This window comes from Caretta caretta, chromosome 6 (genome assembly GCF_965140235.1).
Source record: "Caretta caretta isolate rCarCar2 chromosome 6, rCarCar1.hap1, whole genome shotgun sequence".
Lineage (NCBI taxonomy): Eukaryota > Metazoa > Chordata > Testudines > Cheloniidae > Caretta > Caretta caretta.
The window spans coordinates 33,202,320-33,223,800 of NC_134211.1; the positions used below are offsets into that span (position 1 = coordinate 33,202,320).

Below are 21,481 nucleotides of genomic sequence, written 5' to 3' on the forward strand. Positions count from 1 at the left end.
AGTGCATAACCACAATATTCCTGAGACTGCCAGGCAGGCTGCATCATCAGCTCCAAAGCTAATGTGCAAACGACATACTCCAGATTTTGGGTCTTTTTCGTAGACAGTCTTTGTTCATTTCCTCTCCCCACAGTCATACGTTTCATTCAGGAAAAAGTGCGGCATGTCAGTTAGTATCTCTCATTTTCACTGTTGATTTGATTTATCATCTTTTAGAGCGGACACCGTCTGCATCTTCTTTGTTATTGCAAAGTGTTTTAAGTTTCATATAGTTTAAAGAAAGTTTGTAAAGTTATTTGCAATGTTGTTGCAGCTGTATTGGTCCCAGGATATTAGAGAGACAAGTTGGATTAGGTTTCAGAGTAACAGCCGTGTTAGTCTGTATTCGCAAAAAGAAAAGGAGTACTTGTGACACCTTAGAGACTAACCAATTTATTTGAGCATAAGCTTTCGTGAGCTACAGCTCACTTCAGTAAGAGCTCCATGTAAGCTCGAAAGCGTCTCCCTTTCACCAACAGAAGTTGGTCCAGTAAAAGACATTACCTCACCCACCTTGTCTTTATTAAGTCATTTGAACTACTCTGTTCTTATCATGCACAATGCATGTATTCTTTCTTTCTTTAACTCTTCACTTTGGGTCAATGCAAGTAATGTAATTTACCACAAGTAACCAGTCCAATAGAAGTGCTGTGTCCTATTTGACACTATTCTTTGTTTGCTTTGCATCTATCAGTGTAGAGTTCTCTGTCTTCCTGAAAGATCGGTTTTAAAAACAAATGTATTCTGAACCAAGAAATCCAAGAAATAAAATGAAACAACTTTCAACTTATATTAGAGTTTTGTTTTGTTTTAGCTTTATGGACTTTTGATATTTTTACCTTTTTAAATACTTCACATCTAAAATCCTGATGAGTTCTCCTAAGCATTCTTTAATACAAACTTGTTGATGTCTCTTCAGGAAGGGAGGCCTTATTTATTTATTTTTTTTGAGTTGGAAATCTCTCGCTATTTTAAGGAGCTTCTTTTACTTCCATAGTAATATTTAACATGACAGCTAATCAAGCTGTTTGTTTTTTGAAGCACATACCACCTCACTCTGCTTTAGGTTCTGTTTTATAATGGAGAAGAATGATTAATCCATCACAGTACAGTCTTTTCCCCTATTTTCTGCTGTTGAGTATAATAAGAGGTTTGCTTATCAGGTGTAGTGTTACTTAAAGTGCTTGTTTGTAAGTTACTGTGCAGTTTTGGAATAAAATGGATAGACTGTTGTGAACCTTCACAGCATTTCATTACAGCCTACCAGTGATTTATTTGTAAGAAGGGTGATTTACCACTGTAATCATTCACTATAACTTTGCAGCCAGGGAATTTTGTTTTCCCCATCTCTCTGTTTCTATGGCTTGCATTATCATTTAAGTATAGTACAACACACTATCTTCCACAGTCTCCAGCTCTGAGTCCTTTGTGTGACCTCCAGCCCTCTCTCCACACTCCAACTCCCACAGCAGTTTCATAAATTGGTGGGGAAATTTGGCCCAGTGCCTATAGATAAAAAGGCTGGTCACTTCAAAATTCCTGCTGTTCATCACACATTTTAGATCTTTCTACATTGTTGACGATCAGAAGATCTGACTGTTAGAAAGGAATGGAAAGAAGCTTCTTGGATATCTAATGACTGCAGTGGACCAGTTTTTGTACAAAACCTGGGTGAACATGTGGAAAATATTTGAAGAGTCCTAGGTTCCAGGCGAGCTAGCTGACTGAATGTTATGTTCCCATTCTCTGGTTTGGATGGGTGCCCTCTCAACTAATCTATTCTCCTCTGTTGCCAACTCTTCAGAAGTGTGGAGAGTAGCAAGTGAGAGTAAAGGAGGACTGAAGTGCTCCAGAAGTAGTCCAAGGGGTGAGTGGCGGTCTGTGTGATATGCTTCCCCTTCCTGGGTCAGGAGGAGAATATTGGGTATTGGTGGGATGGAGCTGTTCAGTATGGCATACTCCCCTCCACAACCAGTAGATTTCTGTGTAGTAATGCTGCCAAAGAATGATTCCCCCGCCTCTGCAGTTTTTAAACCCTCCTCAGAGAGAGTGGCTGGGTTAGCATACATCCATAGGACAGCTAGAAAGCAGCAGCATGTCTGCTTGTGGGGGAGATGCATAAGAGGGCGTGCTCTTGTGGATGGCCCAGAATTCACAGGGATGGAGCATATTTTGCCACTGAACTCTGAGCATAGTGCATTTAAAGGGTTCTGCCCTCTGCCACCTCCACGGTTCCACAAACTCCTCCTCCTGGTGAGGAGAATATGTTTGGGTTTGTGCAGCTTGAAAGCCACTGGCACTTTGCCTTCCTTTTTGTGATGGACTGTCCTAGGCCTAGGACTTGTCTGAAATTTTCTCACAAGGGTGATTGAGCCTGTTTATGCACTCACTAATTTTGCACCTATGTAATTCCATCGATTTAAATGGAGTCTCACCTTAGTTGCAACAGTCTGAATGAAGAATCAGGACCACTAACTTCCTGGCTTGTTAATGTTTTGTACATATGCTGCTGTGTTGATCTAATGATAATAGAAAGCTAATATGTCTTTAATGGACTTCTACTGGAGGGTGGGAAAGGACATGGTCTCTTACAAAGGGATTAGCAGAATAAATCTATTGAAGAACCACTTCCTTAATGTATTCTCCTGGTGACTGGGGAGGTTGGAGGGAGATTCTAATTCTGGGAAAGTAGGCATGCTCTCACTTGACAGTAAAAGCGGCAAAGAGTCCCGTGACACCTTATAGACTAACAGACGTATTGGAGCATGAGCTTTCGTGGGTGAAAACCGATGAAGTGGGTTTTCACCCACGAAAGCTCATGCTCCAATACATCTGTTAGTTTATAAGGTGCCACAGGACTCTTTGCTGCTGTTACAGATCCAGACTAACACGGCTACCCCTCTGAAACTTGACAGTAAGAATCTTTGTAGTACAAAAAACAAAATGATCCTGTTACTGACATGTAAGCTTTTCCTGGAAGGGAAAGGATAAATCTGAGAAGAGTGGTTGTCCCAAACTGTGCCTTACTGTTGTTGTCTCTGCCTGTTTTAAAGAGAGCTAGATTGGAAAGCACATCTCTCTGGATTAGTGAAATAATTAGTAAGAAATAGCCTTGTCTTCTCTTATGGCAGGAAAGCTTTGAAAAGGAGGTAGGTACTGCAGGGCGCTCTGAAAATTGTATGCCATACAACATGGCTAGACTGTCTCCTCTACTACCTCATTCCTGCTAGGCACCCAACAGCATTCTCTCCAGCTCTCACAGATGTCTTCCTTGCTTTTATTAGCACCTAGTCGGATGGGGGAGGGATAACTGAAATAGAAGGGTGGAGGAGAGAATTGTAATCATAAGCAAAACATTTCCAGCTGCATCTCCAATTTTGAATATTGCTTTCACTGCCCTTCTTATCTGTTAGACTTGGTGGTATGTCTCACCGTTCTTTAACTGAAACGTGTTTTATCTTTAAAAAAGATTTCCAAACGTTTCCCCCTTCCTCTGTTTCAGCACACGTGGCTGTTACCTTGGAAATTCTTTATCATCTAAGTCCATGGTGTGTGGTTAGTAAACCGCCATATTCTTGGGCCATCCTTCATAATGAAATGTGCCGAGCTGTGTAATGCGAATCAGTATATAGTGGTGTATTGTGTTCAATAAACACTTGAAAATTTTAAAAATAAAGCAAATAGACTTTTTATTTTTATTTAAATGTTCCGAGACCCTGTTTAGGGCCAAATTGTGGATGTAATTACACTGTTTTAAGCTAAAAAATTTTCTAAATCTGCTTTGCTTCAGAGCAAACGTGTGGAGATGATGCCTGCAGTATGGTGAGTAGCATTATGAAGCACTGTGCTCTGCTCTGTCTAATATCAATACCAGTTGCAATGAAAAAGTGTTCTATGACAACTCTTCTGTGACGAGCTATTTCGGTAAACTGCAAAACAGAAATGGCTTCATCTTTGTATGCCCTTGCCTCATTTTTCTTGTAAAAATGATATAGTTGCATGACTGAACTAGGAGTGTGAATGGAGTTGCATGTTAGTGATTCTGAAAAACTGCTTGGAGAAAGCATTTTTGACTACCAAAGTTACACTAGCTCTTAATGTAATGGCTTCTGTCTTTCCAGACGTGCCAGGGGTTGAACCAGGGATCTCCAGAGCTAAAATCTTGAGCTTCTACAGCTTGAGCTAAAGAGACAAGGCTCTTTAGTGGGGGCTGTAACAGACTCTCATGCCCTGTGTGTTGGGAACAGAGGGGAACACGTATCACATGCTCACTCATAGGTTACATTAATTCTTCCATTTAGAAACCACAGTTTTCTTGCTTCTTGAAAAGAACAAGGATAAGATTCAGAGTAGCTGATTTCTCATCTGGTTCACCATATAAGTATAGGTCCTATCTTGAGGTGCATCTTCACAACTTACATCAAATTATTAGTTAAATTAGTTTAATTTTGAAGAGAGTAGATAATGGTTTGCATTGGATGATAAGCACAGTCTTTGTACTCTGTTTACCCAAATAGCTGTATGAGCTAAAGTAACATAAATATTTGTGTGGGGATTTTTGTGTAGGGTAGGAAGGAAGAATATTTGCCCAGAAGGGGACTTGGATTGCTTAAGAGATGGTAGTGGAATATAGAGCTTTTCATCTGTCGGCTGACTGTTCAAACTCTGCCCAGGTGTGTAGCAGACTGGCAGTTATTGTTTCAGGGTTCTTTGGGCATCTGTGAAACGAGTCCAGTGATCAGATTCCACAAAAACCACCACTACAAGTGAAACCCTTGTTATCAGTCTCAGCAGAGAGGCCAAGGGGCTAATGGAAATGAAGCGAGAGCTACCCACCTAAACCCTGGTGATCTCTCTGGAGCAGGGTTGAATCACTTTGAGCACTGGGGAAATGATGAGGTGATAGCACCATTGTCATGGGTCATAGTTGCTCTTGGGTACCATACCAGTTGGCCTAGGCATCGCACCTACTTTATATAAAATGATAGCATTGCAAGTCCTCCACATATCTACTGGTGACCCACTGCAACCACTGTTTTGATGGAGTGGACTTTGCAGAATAGCCTTGAATGTCTGAGATGTAAGAGGAGCCATCTGGTGGGCATTATGACTATCTTGATGTTTTTGTTGTTTTTTTCATCCTTTACACACACGGCTTCATCCAGTTGTGTTTGGCAAAAGGTCATGTAAAACTGATATCAGTACTTTCACATGGAATGTGATAAAATCCGAAAGGTTGAAACCAATACAGGAAAAACTGCTAATAAAAGAAAACAGCATCAGAAAGGGAATAGGGAACTATTCCACTGAAAGAAGATGCTAAAGGCACTTTGTGTCTAGTATTAAAACAAAAAACTCTTTAATACCCATACGTTCTTAATAGTGACTCTTGGTGAAATCCTGGCCCTGCCGAAGTCAATGGGAGTTATTCCACTGAGTTCCGTGGGTCATGATTTCACCTTCTCAGTAGAGCACTGATCATTGTTTAAAACAAAACAAACAATCCTTTAAAAGAAAAACTTACAACTTTATCACAGAGAATAGTTGCACTCAAAGTAGCAGCAAACATTGCATCATACTTGCTTCTCAACTCTTTCAACTTATTAACCACAGATATAGACTGTTTAAGCCAGATGATTTAATTAGTCAGTTATTTTGATGTCAGGTTTCAGAGTAACAGCCGTGTTAGTCTGTATTCGCAAAAAGAAAAGGAGTACTTGTGGCACCTTAGAGACTAACCAATTTATTTGAGCGTAAGCTTTCGTGAGCTACAGCATCCAATGAAATGAGCTGTAGCTGACGAAAGCTTATACTCAAATAAAATGGTTAGTCTCTGAGGTGCCACAAGTACTCCTTTTCTTATTTTGATGTGTTAACGTGTGGAGTGGAGAGGTTCCGGGGAAGGGAAGTAAAGTACTCTGTTCTCAGAAGTATCAAAAGTTCCTCATTTGAGCATGCAAATGAATAGCGTGGCTAATGTTTACGTCCATATTTGACCAGATGGAACTACTGTATTACGTTGATCACTCATTGTTTTATGCTAATTTCCCCCATCTCCACAGGTGTAATGTAGCTACTGTAGAGAATATTTGTATATTCCTGCCAGAGTAAGAAGAGTAATTCCTGTAAAATTCTAATGTTTAAAAGTTAAACCAATACATAAGCCACTTTTCTTGTAAGAAACTATCTAAATATGGTATTGCTATTCATACACTTGAATGGGCTTTTAGAGAGTGATGAGTGTAACTCATGGAGATTAGTGTACTTGTGAGCTTGTCTCCTTGAGATTAAATATTCATCTATTTTAATCACACACAGAGTAATACTTGGTTTATATAGTACTAATGAAAGTAAATCCCTTTGTTTAGTGTCTATTTTAATAAAACATCATTAACAGTTTTGATGTATTCCCCTCTTAGCCTGTTAGTTTGATTTAAATTCATGATTGCATGCTGTGGGTAACAGTGAAAAGCTGTTCAAGTATGATTTCTAGTCCCTCTCTGTGTAAGCCCAATCCTGTAAAATGATTAGAAAAAGGGATTTGAGGGTGCTTCACACCTTTCTTTAAATAAATAAAAAGCCCAAAGTTAAATGCCAGTAAGAATTCTTAATCTTTTACTATCTTGTACTTTGGTAGGCTGAGATGACACATGACAAACGAAATGAAGTGGATGGTATGACTTACATTAAGTGCAGAATATTGCAAAAGGGTAGCATTCTGCTCTGGTTATTTAAACTTCCCATCCTGCTAAGAGAAATACAGTGAGCTCTGTTCAGAGGAATTAAATTGATGGGCATAATGCATTTTAAACCTGAAATGAGAGACTTACTCTTACCTTTTATTAAAGAAAGGATAGCCTGTCTTTAAAAGCCAATGTTTATTTCAGGTCATTAAGGTGAGGCCTTCTGGAAATTTGTTTCTAAACTGGGGTCACCTGACACTGCAGTTCATGTACACTGAAGTAGCATTCTTTGGTGGTGGTGGTGAAACTTGCCTGCAAGTGGGAAGTAAGCTGCTTCCTGAATCTTACTGAATGCTGAGGATTTATGGTATCTGTTCTTGGAAAGCCCTGGCTGCACATAAGTTATTTCTTAGTATAAGAGTTTGAAAAGTAGAAATAACAAACTTAGTTTTTGTGAATTATTTATATAAATTAAAATATTTTAATTATAGATGAACATGAAATTTAAGTGATTATAAATTATAGCTTCATGAAGCTAAGAGTTGAGATGCTTATTACCATCGGATTGCTTTAACCTGAATGACCTTAAAGTGAGTAATTCAGAGCTATGCACTGAACTCCTAAAATGCAAAGTCTAGGGGTCCATTCCTGCAAAAGCCTACTGTTGGCAGTACTGCTAACTACTGTGAGTAGTCCTAATGAAATCACTGCACTGAAATCATCAGGACTATTCACAGGAGTAAGCACTATGGCTTGCAGTAAATGCTGGCAGAACTAAGGCCTTCAACCTAGCATTCAGAAGTACAATCATTGTACTGAGATCAATAGGAGTACTCTCAGTAATAATCATGATATCCAATTTGAAACGGAATCTACTTAAACATTGTCTTCCCTAAAGTTGGATGGCTGTTAGTGCTATTTATGTATGAATACATCCCAGCTAAATTCAATGTCCAGTTACGTGTAGGGAAACAGAGGTGAAAAATACTTTACCTTTTTTGCCCCCCTAAAGCCGTCTGCCCTGTAAGGCTAAATACATCTTTGCTTACAATAATCTTTAAGAGGACAATAAGTCCTTACAAAAAGCAAACCTCACAGGAATGTAGAATTATCATAGAATCATAGAATATCAGGGTTGGAAGGGACCTCAGGAGGTCATCTAGTCCAACCCCCTGCTCAAAGCAGGACCAATCTCCAACTAAATCATCCCAGCCAGGGCTTTGTCAAGCCTGACCTTAAAAACTTCAAAGGAAGGAGATTCCACCACCTCCCTAGGTAACGCATTCCAGTGCTTCACCACTCTCCTAGTGAAAAAGTTTTTCCTAATATCCAACCTAAACCTCCCCCACTGCAACTTGAGACCATTACTCCTCGTTCTGTCATCTGCTACTACTGAGAACAGTCTAGGTCCCTCCTCTTTGGAACCCCCTTTCACGTAGTTGAAAGCAGCTATCAAATCCCCCCCCCCCATTCTTCTCTTCCGCAGACTAAACAATCCCAGTTCCCTCAGCCTCTCCTCATAAGTCATGTGTTCCAGTCCCCATATCATTTTTGTTGCCCTCCGCTGGATGTTTTCCAGTTTTTTCACATCCTTCTTGTGGTGTGGGGCCCAAAACTGGACACAGTACTCCAGATGAGGCCTCACCAATGTCAAATAGAGGGGAACAATCATGTCCCTCGATTTGTTGGCAATGCCCCTCCTTATATATCCCAAAATGCCATTGGCCTTCTTGGCAACAAGGGCACACTGTTGACTCGTATCCAGCTTCTCGTCCACTGTAACCCCTAGGTCCTTTTCTGCAGAACTGCTGCCTAGCCATTTGGTCCCTAGTTTGTAGCAGTGCATGGGATTCTTCCATCCGAAGTGCAGGACTCTGCACTTGTCCTTGTTGAACCTCATCATATTTGTTTTGGCCAAATCCTCTAATTTGTCTAGGTCCCTCTGTATCCTATCCCTACCCTCCAGCATATCTACTTCTCCTCCCAGTTTACTGTCATCTGCAAACTTGCTGAGGGTGCAATCCACACCATCCTCCAGATCATTAGTGAAGATATTGAACAAAACCGGCCCCAGGACCAACCCCTGGGGCACTCCACTTGATACCGGCTGCCAACTAGACATGGAGCAGTGATCACTACACGTTGAGCCCGACAATCTATCCAGCTTTCTATCCACCTTATAGTCCATTCATCCAGCCCATGCTTCTTTAACTTGCTGGCAAGAATACTGTGGGAGACTATGTCAAAAGCTTTGCTAAAGTCAAGGAATAACATGTCCACTGCTTTCCCCTTATCCACAGAGCCAGTTATCTCGTCATAGAAGGCAATTAGATTAGTCAGGCATGACTTGCCCTTGGTAAATCCATGCTGACTGTTCCTGATCACTTTTCTCTCCTCTAAGCGCTTCAGAATTGATGCCTTGAGGACTTGTTCCATGATTTTTCCAGGGACTGAGGTGAGGCTGACTGGCCTGTAGTTCCCCAGATCCTCCTCCTTCCCTTTTTTAAAGATGGGCACTACATTAGCCTTTTTCCAGTCGTCCTGGACCTCCCCCAATCACCATGAGTTTTCAAAGATAATGGCCAATGGCTCTGCAATCACATCTGCCAGCTCCTTTAGCGCTCTCGGATGCAGCGCACCCGGCCCCATGGACTTGTGCTCGTCCAGCTTTTCTAAATAGTCCCGAACTACTTCTTTCTCCACAGAGGGCTGGTCACCTCCTCCCCATGCTGTGCTGCCCAGTGCAGTAGTCTGGGAGCTGACCTTGTTCGTGAAGACAGAGGCAAAAAAAGCATTGAGTACATTAGCTTTTTCCACATCCTCTGTCACTAGGTTGTCTCCCTCATTCAGTAAGGGGCCCACACTTCCCTTGACTTTCTTCTTGTTGTTAACATACCTGAAGAAACCCTTCTTGTTACTCTTAAAATCTCTTGCTAGCAGCAACTCCAAGTGTGATTTGTCCTTCCTGATTTCACTCCTGCATGCCTGAGCAATTAGCAATTAGCTCAGAAGCATATGAATTGGGTACTTTTTCTTATGTTTGTTTTTCTTTTTGAGACAATAAGGTGATTATAGTTTACTTCCTCATTTTTCTTTTAGTATTAATTACTATTTAGTATTACTGAAAAGGAAACTATTTAATAACTAATCTCAGTGTTCCAGAAATAGCAGTAAAAATCCCGCTTCTCTGAGGTTCAGCTCAGGTTCAGTAATTAACTGCTTTGTCAGACTTGTTATATTCTGTCACAGATTTGCACGTGTTTTGTATTTATTTGCCACAGACTTGGGTGAAAGGAGGGTGCTTGCTCACATCAAGAAGAAGCCAGAAAAGCTATATTGGCCAGAGTATTAACATACACACTGTGGCTAACATCAGATGCTTGAGGCCTGGTAGTCCTTGTAGGATGAACGTATTGAAAAACACTTCCTCATCCCCCTTCTCCCAAACCTGTGATGAGAGACAGTGATGGGCGCTGAAGAGCCTACCAATTCAATCCCTTATATACACCAATCAAAAAGTGGTCCAGTTACTCTTGCTGAAAGGTTAGGCTGGCCTATGGTGAAGCCTCATTTGACCCAAACTGACTTTTCTGTAATCCATGGAAGAAATGACCTTACGTCCTGCTTTCTCAGAAGCACTAGGGTAAGGGAGGTTGCACAGCATCAATGACATGGAGGGGGGAGATTTTCACAAGTGTCCAAATGACTTAGAAGCCTATGTCCCATTGACTTTCATTTGAGGCACTGAGGACCCTGTCGCTTTTGAACATGAGATGTTCTAAGTCACGTTTTGAAAATTGTACCTACAATTGGTCTACTTTACACAGTTGTTCCAACCCTCCAGCAGGACTGTCTACCAGGGAGAGTAGGCCTAAAAAATAGGTAATCCTGCGTGTACTGAAAGGGGGATCTGAAAGGTACCTTGAAAGACTCAGTCCGATGGTGTCCACCCCTAAGCCATTGTTGTAGCTTGTGACCATCACGTGCCCTTTCAGCAACATCAGCTCTGCACACAAAGAAATTCAGTAATTAAGAGGAACCACTTCTAAGAGCCCTTGGCATGGGAGAGCTGGCGCAACATCTGACTTAGGATGGAGGCCAGAGGCAGGATTCATATGCTCGCTTTTATAGTCACCGGAAAGATGGGTCAGCTATTTTAGAGGCTGATTTGCCCCTTGTCTCCATAGGAACTTCTTGGTGGGGCTGGCAGGCCATGGTGTATCACTGTGGCTTTGCTCCCTTTACCCAGGTTTACTTTGGCTGTCAGGGAAATGCCTTGCTTTTTCTGGCTTCATTGCCCCAGTCAACTAGGGGGGCAGGAATGCTATGGCACATAGTGGCCTTGCCATGAAGCTGGTGGAAAAACACAGTAAACCATTGTTCCCTTTATGCCTTTCTCTGCTGTCTTGGGCAAACCTGGCCTGTCTTCAGGACTAGACCAAACCATCCTTGAAGTCTAATTATATCACATCAAAGTGTTGTGTATCTTCAGACATAGGAAACTGACACCAACAGTGATTTTTATTGTATAGATATGATTGTGGAAGTAGGAACTCACAAACTGGCATTGGTTAAAGATTTGTAGGGTTTTTTAATTACTGGATGGATTCAGTTTTAACTAAGTACAATTAGTGGTATAAGATAGATAGCAAGGTTTAAGTCTTGACTAACCTCAGTAGAAGTGTTATTATAGTTGTCTGATACATGATATGGAAAGTATTAGGAAAAGGAGAATTTGTTTTAGGAATGAATACTTTTTCATCTTCACCTTCATTTTTTTTATGCCCGTCCTGATATCATAATATCAGATTTGAGGGGGAGGTGTCAGGGCTCAGACCTGTGACTAGCATGTGACTATTGCTAATGTCTTTCCTTATCCAAGCTATTTCCTTTAATTTTCCTGGTATATTTTATTGGTTTACTTTTATAAAATTGTAATGCTTTTGAAGCTTTCCTCTTTCTCACATTTAATTCTGCATAATCTTGATGCTATTAAAGAATAACTTCCATGTGTATCATTCGTGGGCAGAAATCCCAAAACTGAGTGTCTGAAGTTAGAAGTCTAAATCCATATTTAGGCTTCTAAATATGAGTAGTCAGATTTTCTGGGGGTGATGAGCACACACAAACCCTGTTGAAGCAAATAAGAACTGTGGGAGCGTGGAATCTTTGAAAATGAAGCCATTTATCTTTCGGTGCCTAAATGTGGATTTAAGAGTCTAACTTTAGACACACAAATTTTGGCCTAGAGCTCTGAAGCATTTGAGTAAATTCTTTGTTAAAAATGATATAATTTTTGCTTCTATTTCTGTACAGATTGAATACTTACTTAAAAAACTCACTGAAGCAATGGGTGCAGGCTCGCATCAAGAACAGTTTGAACATAATAAGAACAGCCTCGGTGCCAATCAAGGTCTTTCTGCATGGGAATTGATTGAGCTTATTGGAAGTGGACAGTTTAGCAAAGGGATGGACCGACAGACGGTATCAATGGCAGTTAATGAGGTCTTTAATGAGCTCATATTAGATGTACTGAAACAGGTAAGAATTGCATGGAGTGAATGTTTGAAAATAGTAGGATGTATGAGTTATTGGATAATGAGATCATTTGCCCATGAATTCTGCTGCCATGAATAACAGTTTCTTTAGCTGATGGCAGCGAACAAGCTCGAGGGGGTCTACTTAGCACTCTGAGAGTTGGTTTCTGTTAGGAGTTTAGTTTTAAAAGAATATATTTTGTAAAACGGAAGCTATGCTATGTAAAAAGATCTCTTTAACCCCTTCTAGTACTGCAAAGGAGATACTTGTCCTTGGTGAATTATACTTAGGACCTGAAGGAAAAGTGGCCCTTGTGTTTCTGACTTAAAATATGACCTCTCTTTATACCAGTAATTCATTAGCTAATAGAATAGCTGCAAAATTGTATTTATTAATTCCTAAATTTATGGTAAGTCTTTAATATGTTAAAATATTAATATATTAAATATAAGTATTAATATATTGAAATTTGCAGTTAATTTACAGAAAAAAGCTCTGATAGGTATGTATCAGTATAACTGTGCCCACACAAGGGCGATGCACCGATTTAACTGTATCTGTTCCTAAACTGATGCAGTTAAAACAGCCTATAAATTGTGTAGAAAATGCTATTTAACTCTGCATAATAGAATATGGAGCATTAGTGATTTACTAAGCTGAAGTCAAAGCTAAAAAGTAATGGCTCTATCTTAAAATTCATAGAATATTTCTGTCAACCTTCTGCTCGTTTGGAGTTCCTGTAGAGGGATTGATTACCATTTGGTCAGGGGACTCCTCAGTTGTTCTAGATGTTTCAGAAAGTCCCAGAATGGCTTTAAAGGACTGTATATTTTTAATAGGAAAAATAAATCCTTAAAACCCCAGTGAAGTGTTTTTATTCAGGCAAACTGCATTTACCTAGGGTTCTAATTCACACTCATACGTACTTTATGGGGAACTGTTAGTGGTCTTTGATTGTTTCTCCTTACGAAGAAAGCAAGCAAAGGCCTTTTTTTGGCAGCCCTTCCAAATCCATTCAGAAGAAGTTATCAGAAAATCTTGGAACAGGAAGTTCTTTCAAAATAGCCAAAGAACAATGCAAAGCATCTGTTTTTATTAACTCCTTATTGTTCATTGGTGGGATGAACTGTTGAGGACAAAACTTTAAGTCATTCTGTTAATACCATTGAACATAGTAATTGGCGTCAGCTCAGTCCATCCACTTGAGATTTGAAAGGAAATCTCTGATTTCTTTAGATGTTTCAAATGCTTTCTATCTGATGCTGTGCTGCCTCTCATTGCTGCAGTGTCTTGACTGTCTCCTCTCTTGGTGACTGTGACTTTGTTCAGGGTTGTCTCCCTGCTTCTAAAAAGACTTTTAAAAAAAGTTTTGTTATAACCTAATCTCCTCCCCTTCTGGACAGTCACCAGTCTTTTGGAAAATGGAGTTCACACTTCAATTCAGACGTATTGTAGTATTGATGGAATTAAATTTTTTTTTGTTGCAAATTTGACAATATTGATTTTTATTTTTATTTTTGTGTGTGCAAATATTAACTTTTTATTTTTACAGTTGTGGGAAAGTAAGGGTGGCGTAGGGCTGGGGTTAGGGTTGGGGCACTGAGGACAGCAGAACTGCAGAGTGCTCCAAGCAGCCCAAGACACCTGGGTGGAAGGCTGTGGTCCTGGCCCACTGGAGCACAGACCCCCCCAGCCAGGGCAGAGAGGAAGATGAATCCCCAACTGAAGGGGAGGCGCTCCTGCTGCTGAACAATTACTGCCCACACACTCCTGGCTGGTGAGTGGGGCCACTACAGCCGAGATGCAGAGGGCTCCCTGCCTGGCTCTGGGACAGGTGATACCTGATCTCTACTGTCACAAGGTGCAGGGGAGGCTGCAGTCCTGGCAGGGCAGAACAGAGACCCTCAGCCAGGATTCTGAGGGAAAGGAGGAAGAGCCCCTTGCTATGGGGGAAGCCACCCCACTGCTGAATGGCTCCTGCTTGACAGGATGGCAACAGGACAAAAAAAACAAACAAACCCCAAAGCACATAAGAGTTGGGAAAATGAGATTACAGAAATTAGCAGGGGAAATGGGGGAAGCTGTAGTACCCAAAATAACTTTTTAAATTAGTTTTTTTTTTTTTAAAATTGACTAGCCAATAAATTCAAATGTCTGATAGAACATTCAATCATTTACATCTTTCAACATGCATCCTCTTTCCTGTGGAGCTGTAACCACACTGGATAAAACACAGTAGGTGGGTGCTTCTGTTAAAATTATTGTTAATGTAGTAGTTAATATATCTAATTATGTTTTCATCATTAGATTTCAGTGTTAACAGCTAATTGAGATGAATGGGGGCACACCACTTTGCTTGGAGCCAAATTCTCCTCCCTTGTGCAGGAGTAAATAGGGTTTATATGGAGGACTAATAGAAAATTGAGAGGGATGGAATTCTCCCCATAACCTGGGAAGAATTCACCATGTAGCTGTGTAACTATCTCATGGCTGCTGCCTCGTGTTTATAATGTTCTTGGGCAATAGGGAGCTTGAACTGGTCTTTCCCATTTGCTAACAGCAGTATTTGTACCTGGTGTGTTAATTGCATTATTAGAGCTTTGGGGAAGGCTACACTAAGTTCTTCACTCACCCTATACTTGGGTACATTTGGAACTGATAAGAGAGGGAAGTGATGGCCCAGAATAAGGCTTGGGTGAAAGGCAGCTATGGTGAGTCCTTTCTGTGTGGAGGTGAAATGTAGATGCTTAGGATCCTGGGGCCAGTCTATTGGACTCCACCATCACAGATATGTAGCTAGAACAACTGTAGTTTTACATCTTTGACATTTTAATATTTCCTCTGTGTGAAATACAAGCTCTGTTTTGGATCGGGTACTTCTAGACCTCCTTCCCGCACAGAAAAGAAAAGGGAAGTGATCCCCATCTCATTCTGCTTCAAAGCAAAGAGAAATGTGGTATTTCTTTGATTCGATCAATTTTATTTATTTTCCACATAAACTGAACACAGTTTAAGCAAAGAACGACTGCCACATCCCCTGGTTCTTCCTCCTCCTCACCAAGAGACAAAGGATATAAATACATTTCCAAAGAAAGTTAACTAGCTATCTAAAAGGGAAAAAATATGTAAAAAATTCCAATATTATATCACAAATAGTACTTCCTTACTGCTGGCCTACATGATGTTAGGTCTGTAGTAAATTTAAATAATTAGGTCTAAGATCCCAGTAATAGTTCCACTTCCAGTTCAGCTGAGGACAAATCGATCAGACTCATTGTTCTTTATGAAGTCCACCTGCTGTGTGTGGATTGTAAAAAGCGTGGATTGTAAAAGGAAGGAAAGAGGAGCTTGAAATCTTGATGATGATAATTAAGGTTAGGTATTAGGGCATGTCTGTATGGATATTAGTGCACAGCAAGCTACTGTGTAAATCTCGCCTGCCCACTAACTGGCCAGGCGGAACTGCTACCAGGTGCTAAAAGTGTCATTATGGGCGTTGATCTATGTGGTGACAAACTACAGTAGATCAAAGTGCCCTGCAACACTTTTTAGTGTGTGGGAGCAGTGTCCACCCAGCCAGTTAGTGCATGGCAGGCTAGAGCAGGCTGGATTTACACCCAGCTTGCTCTGAGCGAACTGTTCATAGAAACAAGCCCTTGGAGACACAATGTTTTTCTTTTTTTTAAAGTGGATTGAGTAAAATGTAAGGAAAACTAAAATAGTATGGGTGAAATCCTGGCCCCAGCAAAATCAATGGGAAAACAACTATTGACTTCAGTGGGGTCAGGATTTTGCCCTATGCTCCCCAAATATAGTATACTAGCCAGAAGTATAGTTTTCATTCTCCCTTTCTCAGCCCCACTAATTGAAGTTTCCATCACACTCTCATTGGGATCAGTCCTTTAAAAAAGGCTTTGGTCTTTTTTTGGGTGCAGCTAGATGAGCAAGGCAGCAGAAGGTATTTTAGGAGACAGGAAGAACCACTTCCAGGAGGTGGAAGTTTTCTTTATCCCCAGGGTTACGTGTACAGTAGGGGATGGAATATCTAGCTAGAATATCTATCTAGCTCCAGGCCCTACATATACCACTGGGGAGATCTTTTGATGTTAACATTTCACAATGTGATTAAATTAATAAAATCTCTGTCATTAGACATCATGTATGACGTGTCCAGCAGAGTTGTGTGTTAGCACTAGTAACAATAATAATTAATAATAATAAAAAAGGAAGAGTGGTGGTAAAATATTATCAAAGAGAATCCGGAGAGATTGCAGCATTATTTCCGTTATTTTAAAGATGGTTTTACCATTTGCAAATCGGGGATAAAGGAATCACAAATTACTTTCATGAACTAAGCAACAGGTGATGGAATTGGGAGTTATGAGGAACGGAAATGTGTAAGAATCAACGTTTAGGGCCTGGTCTACTTCATCGGTCTTGGACCATAACCTTAGGGCACACAAGTAAAAGGCAGAGCAGTACAATCGAGGGGACACAATTCAATGGGTCATTCCTTTTTACAGGGCTATATGTTGAAAAAAGGTCACAGAAGGAAAAATTGGACAGAACGTTGGTTTGTGCTAAAACCAAATATTATTTCATATTACACAAGTGAAGATTTAAAAGACAAAAAAGGAGACATCGTGTTGGATGAAAACTGTTTTGTAGAGGTAAAAATAAATTCAACTCCCTCTAAATATAGAAATTTTAAAATAATCTTTTGTGGTGGACTCCCAGTGTCTATTCAGTGATGGTGGGATATTTGTTCTGTTTTTTTCCTTTTTGCATCAGTAGATCACTCTGTTGGGCTGTCTCTCTTGGTTTTATTTTCATGAAGATCATTTAATGAAACTACTGGAATTTGTACAAATAAGTTCATGAGTGGAAAGCAGTAACAGTAAAAGCTTAACAATTTTATAATGTTTCAGTTTTCCATGAACAGCAGTTTTGCACCGCAATGTAAAATGGCATTTATATCCCAAACTATAAAATATTAAAATTAAATATTTTACTGTTGTAGGCCTTCATAGCCTGTACATGTGACTGATTGGTGCATAGGTGGGATGCGATACTGCAGTGTGGTATTTAGGTTGGTGCATAGGTGGGATGCGATACTGCAGTGTGGTATTTAGGTTGGTGCATAGGTGGGATGCGATACTGCAGTGTGGTATTTAGGTTAACTGGAAACTAATACTTTGTTTTCCATTCCAGTCCTTGCCTGACAAAGATGGGAAGAAATGCCTTTTTCTTATCAAATGCTTAGATAAAAGCTTTGAGATTAGTGCCTCTGATAAAAAGAAGAAGCAGGAGTGGATTCAAGGTAAGGTCTCTTAAATCTTAGTGATGTGAGAGTTAAGGTCCTGCTTCCACAAAGCACTTAAGCATGTGCTTAAGAACAAGATTTTCACAAGTGACTAATGATTTGGGGGTGGTTCCCCTTTGAGTTCCCAAATTGAGACATCTCAAAGGGGCCTGATTTTCAGAACCAGCTAAGCACCAAAATGCTGAAAAATGGGCCTCTTCAAGGTGTCAAATTGAGGCACCCAAAATCACTAGTCCCGTTTGAAAATCTGTGCCGAAGTGCTTTCATAAATTTGATCCTACCAGCAGTTCACTTTCAGTAACTGATTTGCTGCATGTTGTGGGATGGCTAACATACAATGAAAGATGATTTTTATTTGTGCAGCCCAGATAAAATGCTGGCCCTAGAAAATGAAATGTGAGGGAACTATTTTTGACGTTCTATCAGTCAATGTACCCCTGAGAAATAGAGGGATTCTTATCTGGATTAGAAACACTGAGAAAATTGTCTAGGGATGTGGAGAGAAATTTGCAATTGGTTGTCGTTTCCTAAGGCTTTCTCTCTTACAATAATTTACATTCACACCATCTTAATCTTGCAAATGCACCACCAGAAATTGACACTGGGTATGGAATAATCGGTTAGGGTATTATTGGAACTACTGGACATCCCTGTCTTTGGGATACAGATGATATTGCAATGTGTAGAAAGCCAGCATGCTTACTTTTTTCATGTTATTAGTTAACTTACTAAGAGAGAGTGGGGATGACAAGAGAGAGTTGTGTGTGATAACAGAGTAGCTGTTTCTCACCCACCCGGGCTATCCAGAGAGACTTAGCATTTCTCCTAACTGAAGTTCTCTTTTATTGTTGCTTTTCCTTTCAATCACATGGACTTCTTTACAGCCATTCAGACCACTGTAAGCCTGCTGAGGGTTGGCAGCCCTCCACCTCACAAAGAAGCGCGCCAGAAACGGAAAGAATTACGCCAGAAACGGCAAGCTGAGGAAGAGGAATTGGAGCGGCAGATGAAAGAACTCCAAATAGCCAATGAGAACAAGCAGGAGGAATTGGAGACAGTGAGAAAGGTGGGGGCATGTTGTTAGCCTTCAAGCTTTCACATTGCACTGATCAGACCAGAATTTTGCCTAGAGAAGTTTCAATTTGATTGAGATTGAGTTTCTTGAAATATTAGTCTGTTTTACACATATGTGTGCTTTTTGTGCAGGGTCAGGACACCCTGAGTCAGGTTGAGCTATGCTTAGCGCAGGACCCTGGGTGGGCAGAAGGGATGGGAAAGGAGGCAGGCATGCAGCTGTTTCAACCTGGAGTTACTGGCAAATGAGCTAGACCCCAGTTAAGTTAGTGCTGTCTGCAACAGCTCTCTAGAGGCCATTTTGCTGGAGGAACAGAAAGTGCTCTGGGTGTGCCCCCTACGTCAGGGAGAGAGAGGCGTAGAGCAAGGGAAATCACCAGCTGTCCACATAGGGTAGCTTTACAGCACTTTGTGCTATGGATGCATCTCAGAGGGGCTGCACCATGGCCTGGGCATCTAGCCCCTTTAATTAATTAACTAAAGGAGCAGGGTGGAGTTTAACAGAGTTTCCATTAGGGTTTTCTTAGTTTTAATGGATTGCTAAAGTTGCATAGGTGTGGGGTAGCAGGGACTGAGAAAGAGGAAAAAATCCTGCCCCAGCACACTTCCAACAGTATGTGTAAAGTTCAGTTTCCAGAGACATATTGAAATATGCTGCAGAATCCTTGTGTGTGTTTGTAATCCGATTGAAGCAGTTTTGGGCAGATTCACAGCTCAGATAAAGGTATTGACCACATGTACTTTGCTCAAACGCATGTTTTCTCATAAAATTTGCATCGACTTTGCAGAGCAACATGTTCAGACAGCTCGAGTGTGAATATTGGGAGAAAGCTTTAGAAATCCATGTATCTGAAAAGCTCTAAAGATGTGTAAAACTTGGATTAAGGAAGGTTGGCAGAAGGTTCTATGAACAGCACTGAGGAGCATTATGTATTTGCTATTAACTTGCTGATCACTGCAGATAACAGAGTTGCCCACATCTGTGTGATTGCTCCCCATGAGGCTTGGTGAAAGTTAAAAGATCCATTCTACCTAATTTAAGATTCATGTATCAAAAGCTCTCGCTGTTTTCATTGTAGAAAATGTTTTGTAATTTAAATGTTCTTGGACAAAACTTACAAACCTAGTGAACTTTCCCTTAAATATCATGAGTTATTCTTGGATTTCAACCCCAGCACTTGCCATACCACATCTCAGCTGTTACCTAGAGTGCTTCCTGTCAGGATCCAGCATCACTTCCTTACATCCCAAACCCTGTGCTGTAAAATGAGACAGCTGCCTTTTCCGTTTAAAAAAATTAAATAAGCCAGAGAAATATGTTCTACATTTCCTCAGAAAAGAAGGCATTTCTGTCCCAAAACTACACTGGCCATTTCAGGACTAGTGATAGGCCTACAATCTGATTATCTCATGATCCATCAGTGCTGAAAAAGGGTCTTATACCAATAGAAAGGGGAGATTCCCATCTTCTTAATGGGACACAGTACTTTCCTCTAGCCCTGGTCAATTCAGAGACAACAGACCTTAAATTCATGATGATACATAAACTTCACTTTAGGCCATTTTCAGAAGTTTCAAAAACATGTTAGCCATAACCTCTCTCCCTCTGAGAGCTGGCTTTCACAGGCAGAGATTAAAAAATAGTACTGATTAAAAAAATCAAAATATGTCTAAAGTAGTTTTCTAGAAGATGTGTAGCATGGAGGGAATGTGGGGTGTGGTATAATAGTTTTATTGGCACTCCTTTGGGAAGACCTGTATATATCAAATGAACTCACTTGTGGATTCACAACTCATGAGTAGTTAAGCCATTCAAAACGCTCTTGGCTCTCCATCTTCTGTTCTGTGCTTTCCTCCCTCCTGCTATGTTGTTCTTCCATTTTCCACTTCATGCTCCTATTAACTTCTCCCCTCCCCCGGCTCATACTATCTCCAACTACATATACTTTTTATTTTTTTTTTTTATTTGTTAGTAATTTGTGTACTGCCAGTATGTTCCATGCCATACAACGTGTGGAAGGAGACTTGGTCCTTGCCCCACTGTGGTTGCAAGCTATTAAAATTACATTCTTTAGCCATGTAACATGAAAAGCAGAACTGGTCTGCTCGTAACCTTGTCCTACATTTCAGTTGGTTTTGTGTTTCCAGTTAGAGCACGCTTGCCTCATTTCTCATGCACCTTCATAAATAGAAAATATCTGATTTATTACTTATTCTTAAGCTCTTAGAGCAAGATCAGATCCAATTATAAAGTAAACTAGAGTGACTAGACGTAGAGTGCAGAGAGTCACCCAGACTTTGAATCCATTACATGTATGCAATCTGAGGCTCTGATCCTGCAAATACATAGATAAGTTTAACTTTAAACATGTGAGTAGTCCCATTAAGTATTGTGTTTTAAAGTTAAGCTTGTCTGTGTTAGTAGAATATCATTGTTGTCAATTCTTGTGACTTTATCATAAGTCTCATATTTGGAGTTTTTAAAGTCTCAGCTCCTGGAATCATGTGAATATTTTAGAATCTCAGCTTTCATTTAAAAAGTGAATTTTCATCTCTCATGGTTGTGGAGAGAAGCTTAAAAATGTGATCTGAGTGCATGCTATAGGCACAGAAACAAGAAGGCAAATGAAAAGAACCCAAATGTATTACTTTTAGAATCTTGTAATTCTTGTGAGCCTGATTCTTGATTTTTGAACACATCGGTTTGGTAATACTGGGATATGGAGTATTAGTTTCCTGGCCTTGCTCTGAATCTGGTAATAGAAGGTCTTGTTCTGATTTGATTCTTACCCCATAATTTTAAAGGTTTCAGAGTGGTAGCCAT

General features: G+C 40.3%; 1 protein-coding gene across 2 annotated transcripts in view; it reads left to right on the forward strand.

Annotated features, from left to right (window-relative positions):
* SWAP70 (switching B cell complex subunit SWAP70) overlaps positions 1 to 21,481 on the forward strand; it is a 55,217-nt gene that overhangs the window by 18,498 nt on the left and 15,238 nt on the right. For both annotated transcript variants that reach the window (XM_048852756.2, XM_048852755.2), the window contains exons 4-7: positions 12,039 to 12,263; positions 16,784 to 16,930; positions 17,472 to 17,580; positions 18,468 to 18,649. In XM_048852756.2, coding sequence (XP_048708713.1) covers positions 12,039 to 12,263; positions 16,784 to 16,930; positions 17,472 to 17,580; positions 18,468 to 18,649 — 663 coding nt within the window. The remainder of the gene's footprint in view (positions 1 to 12,038; positions 12,264 to 16,783; positions 16,931 to 17,471; positions 17,581 to 18,467; positions 18,650 to 21,481) is intronic.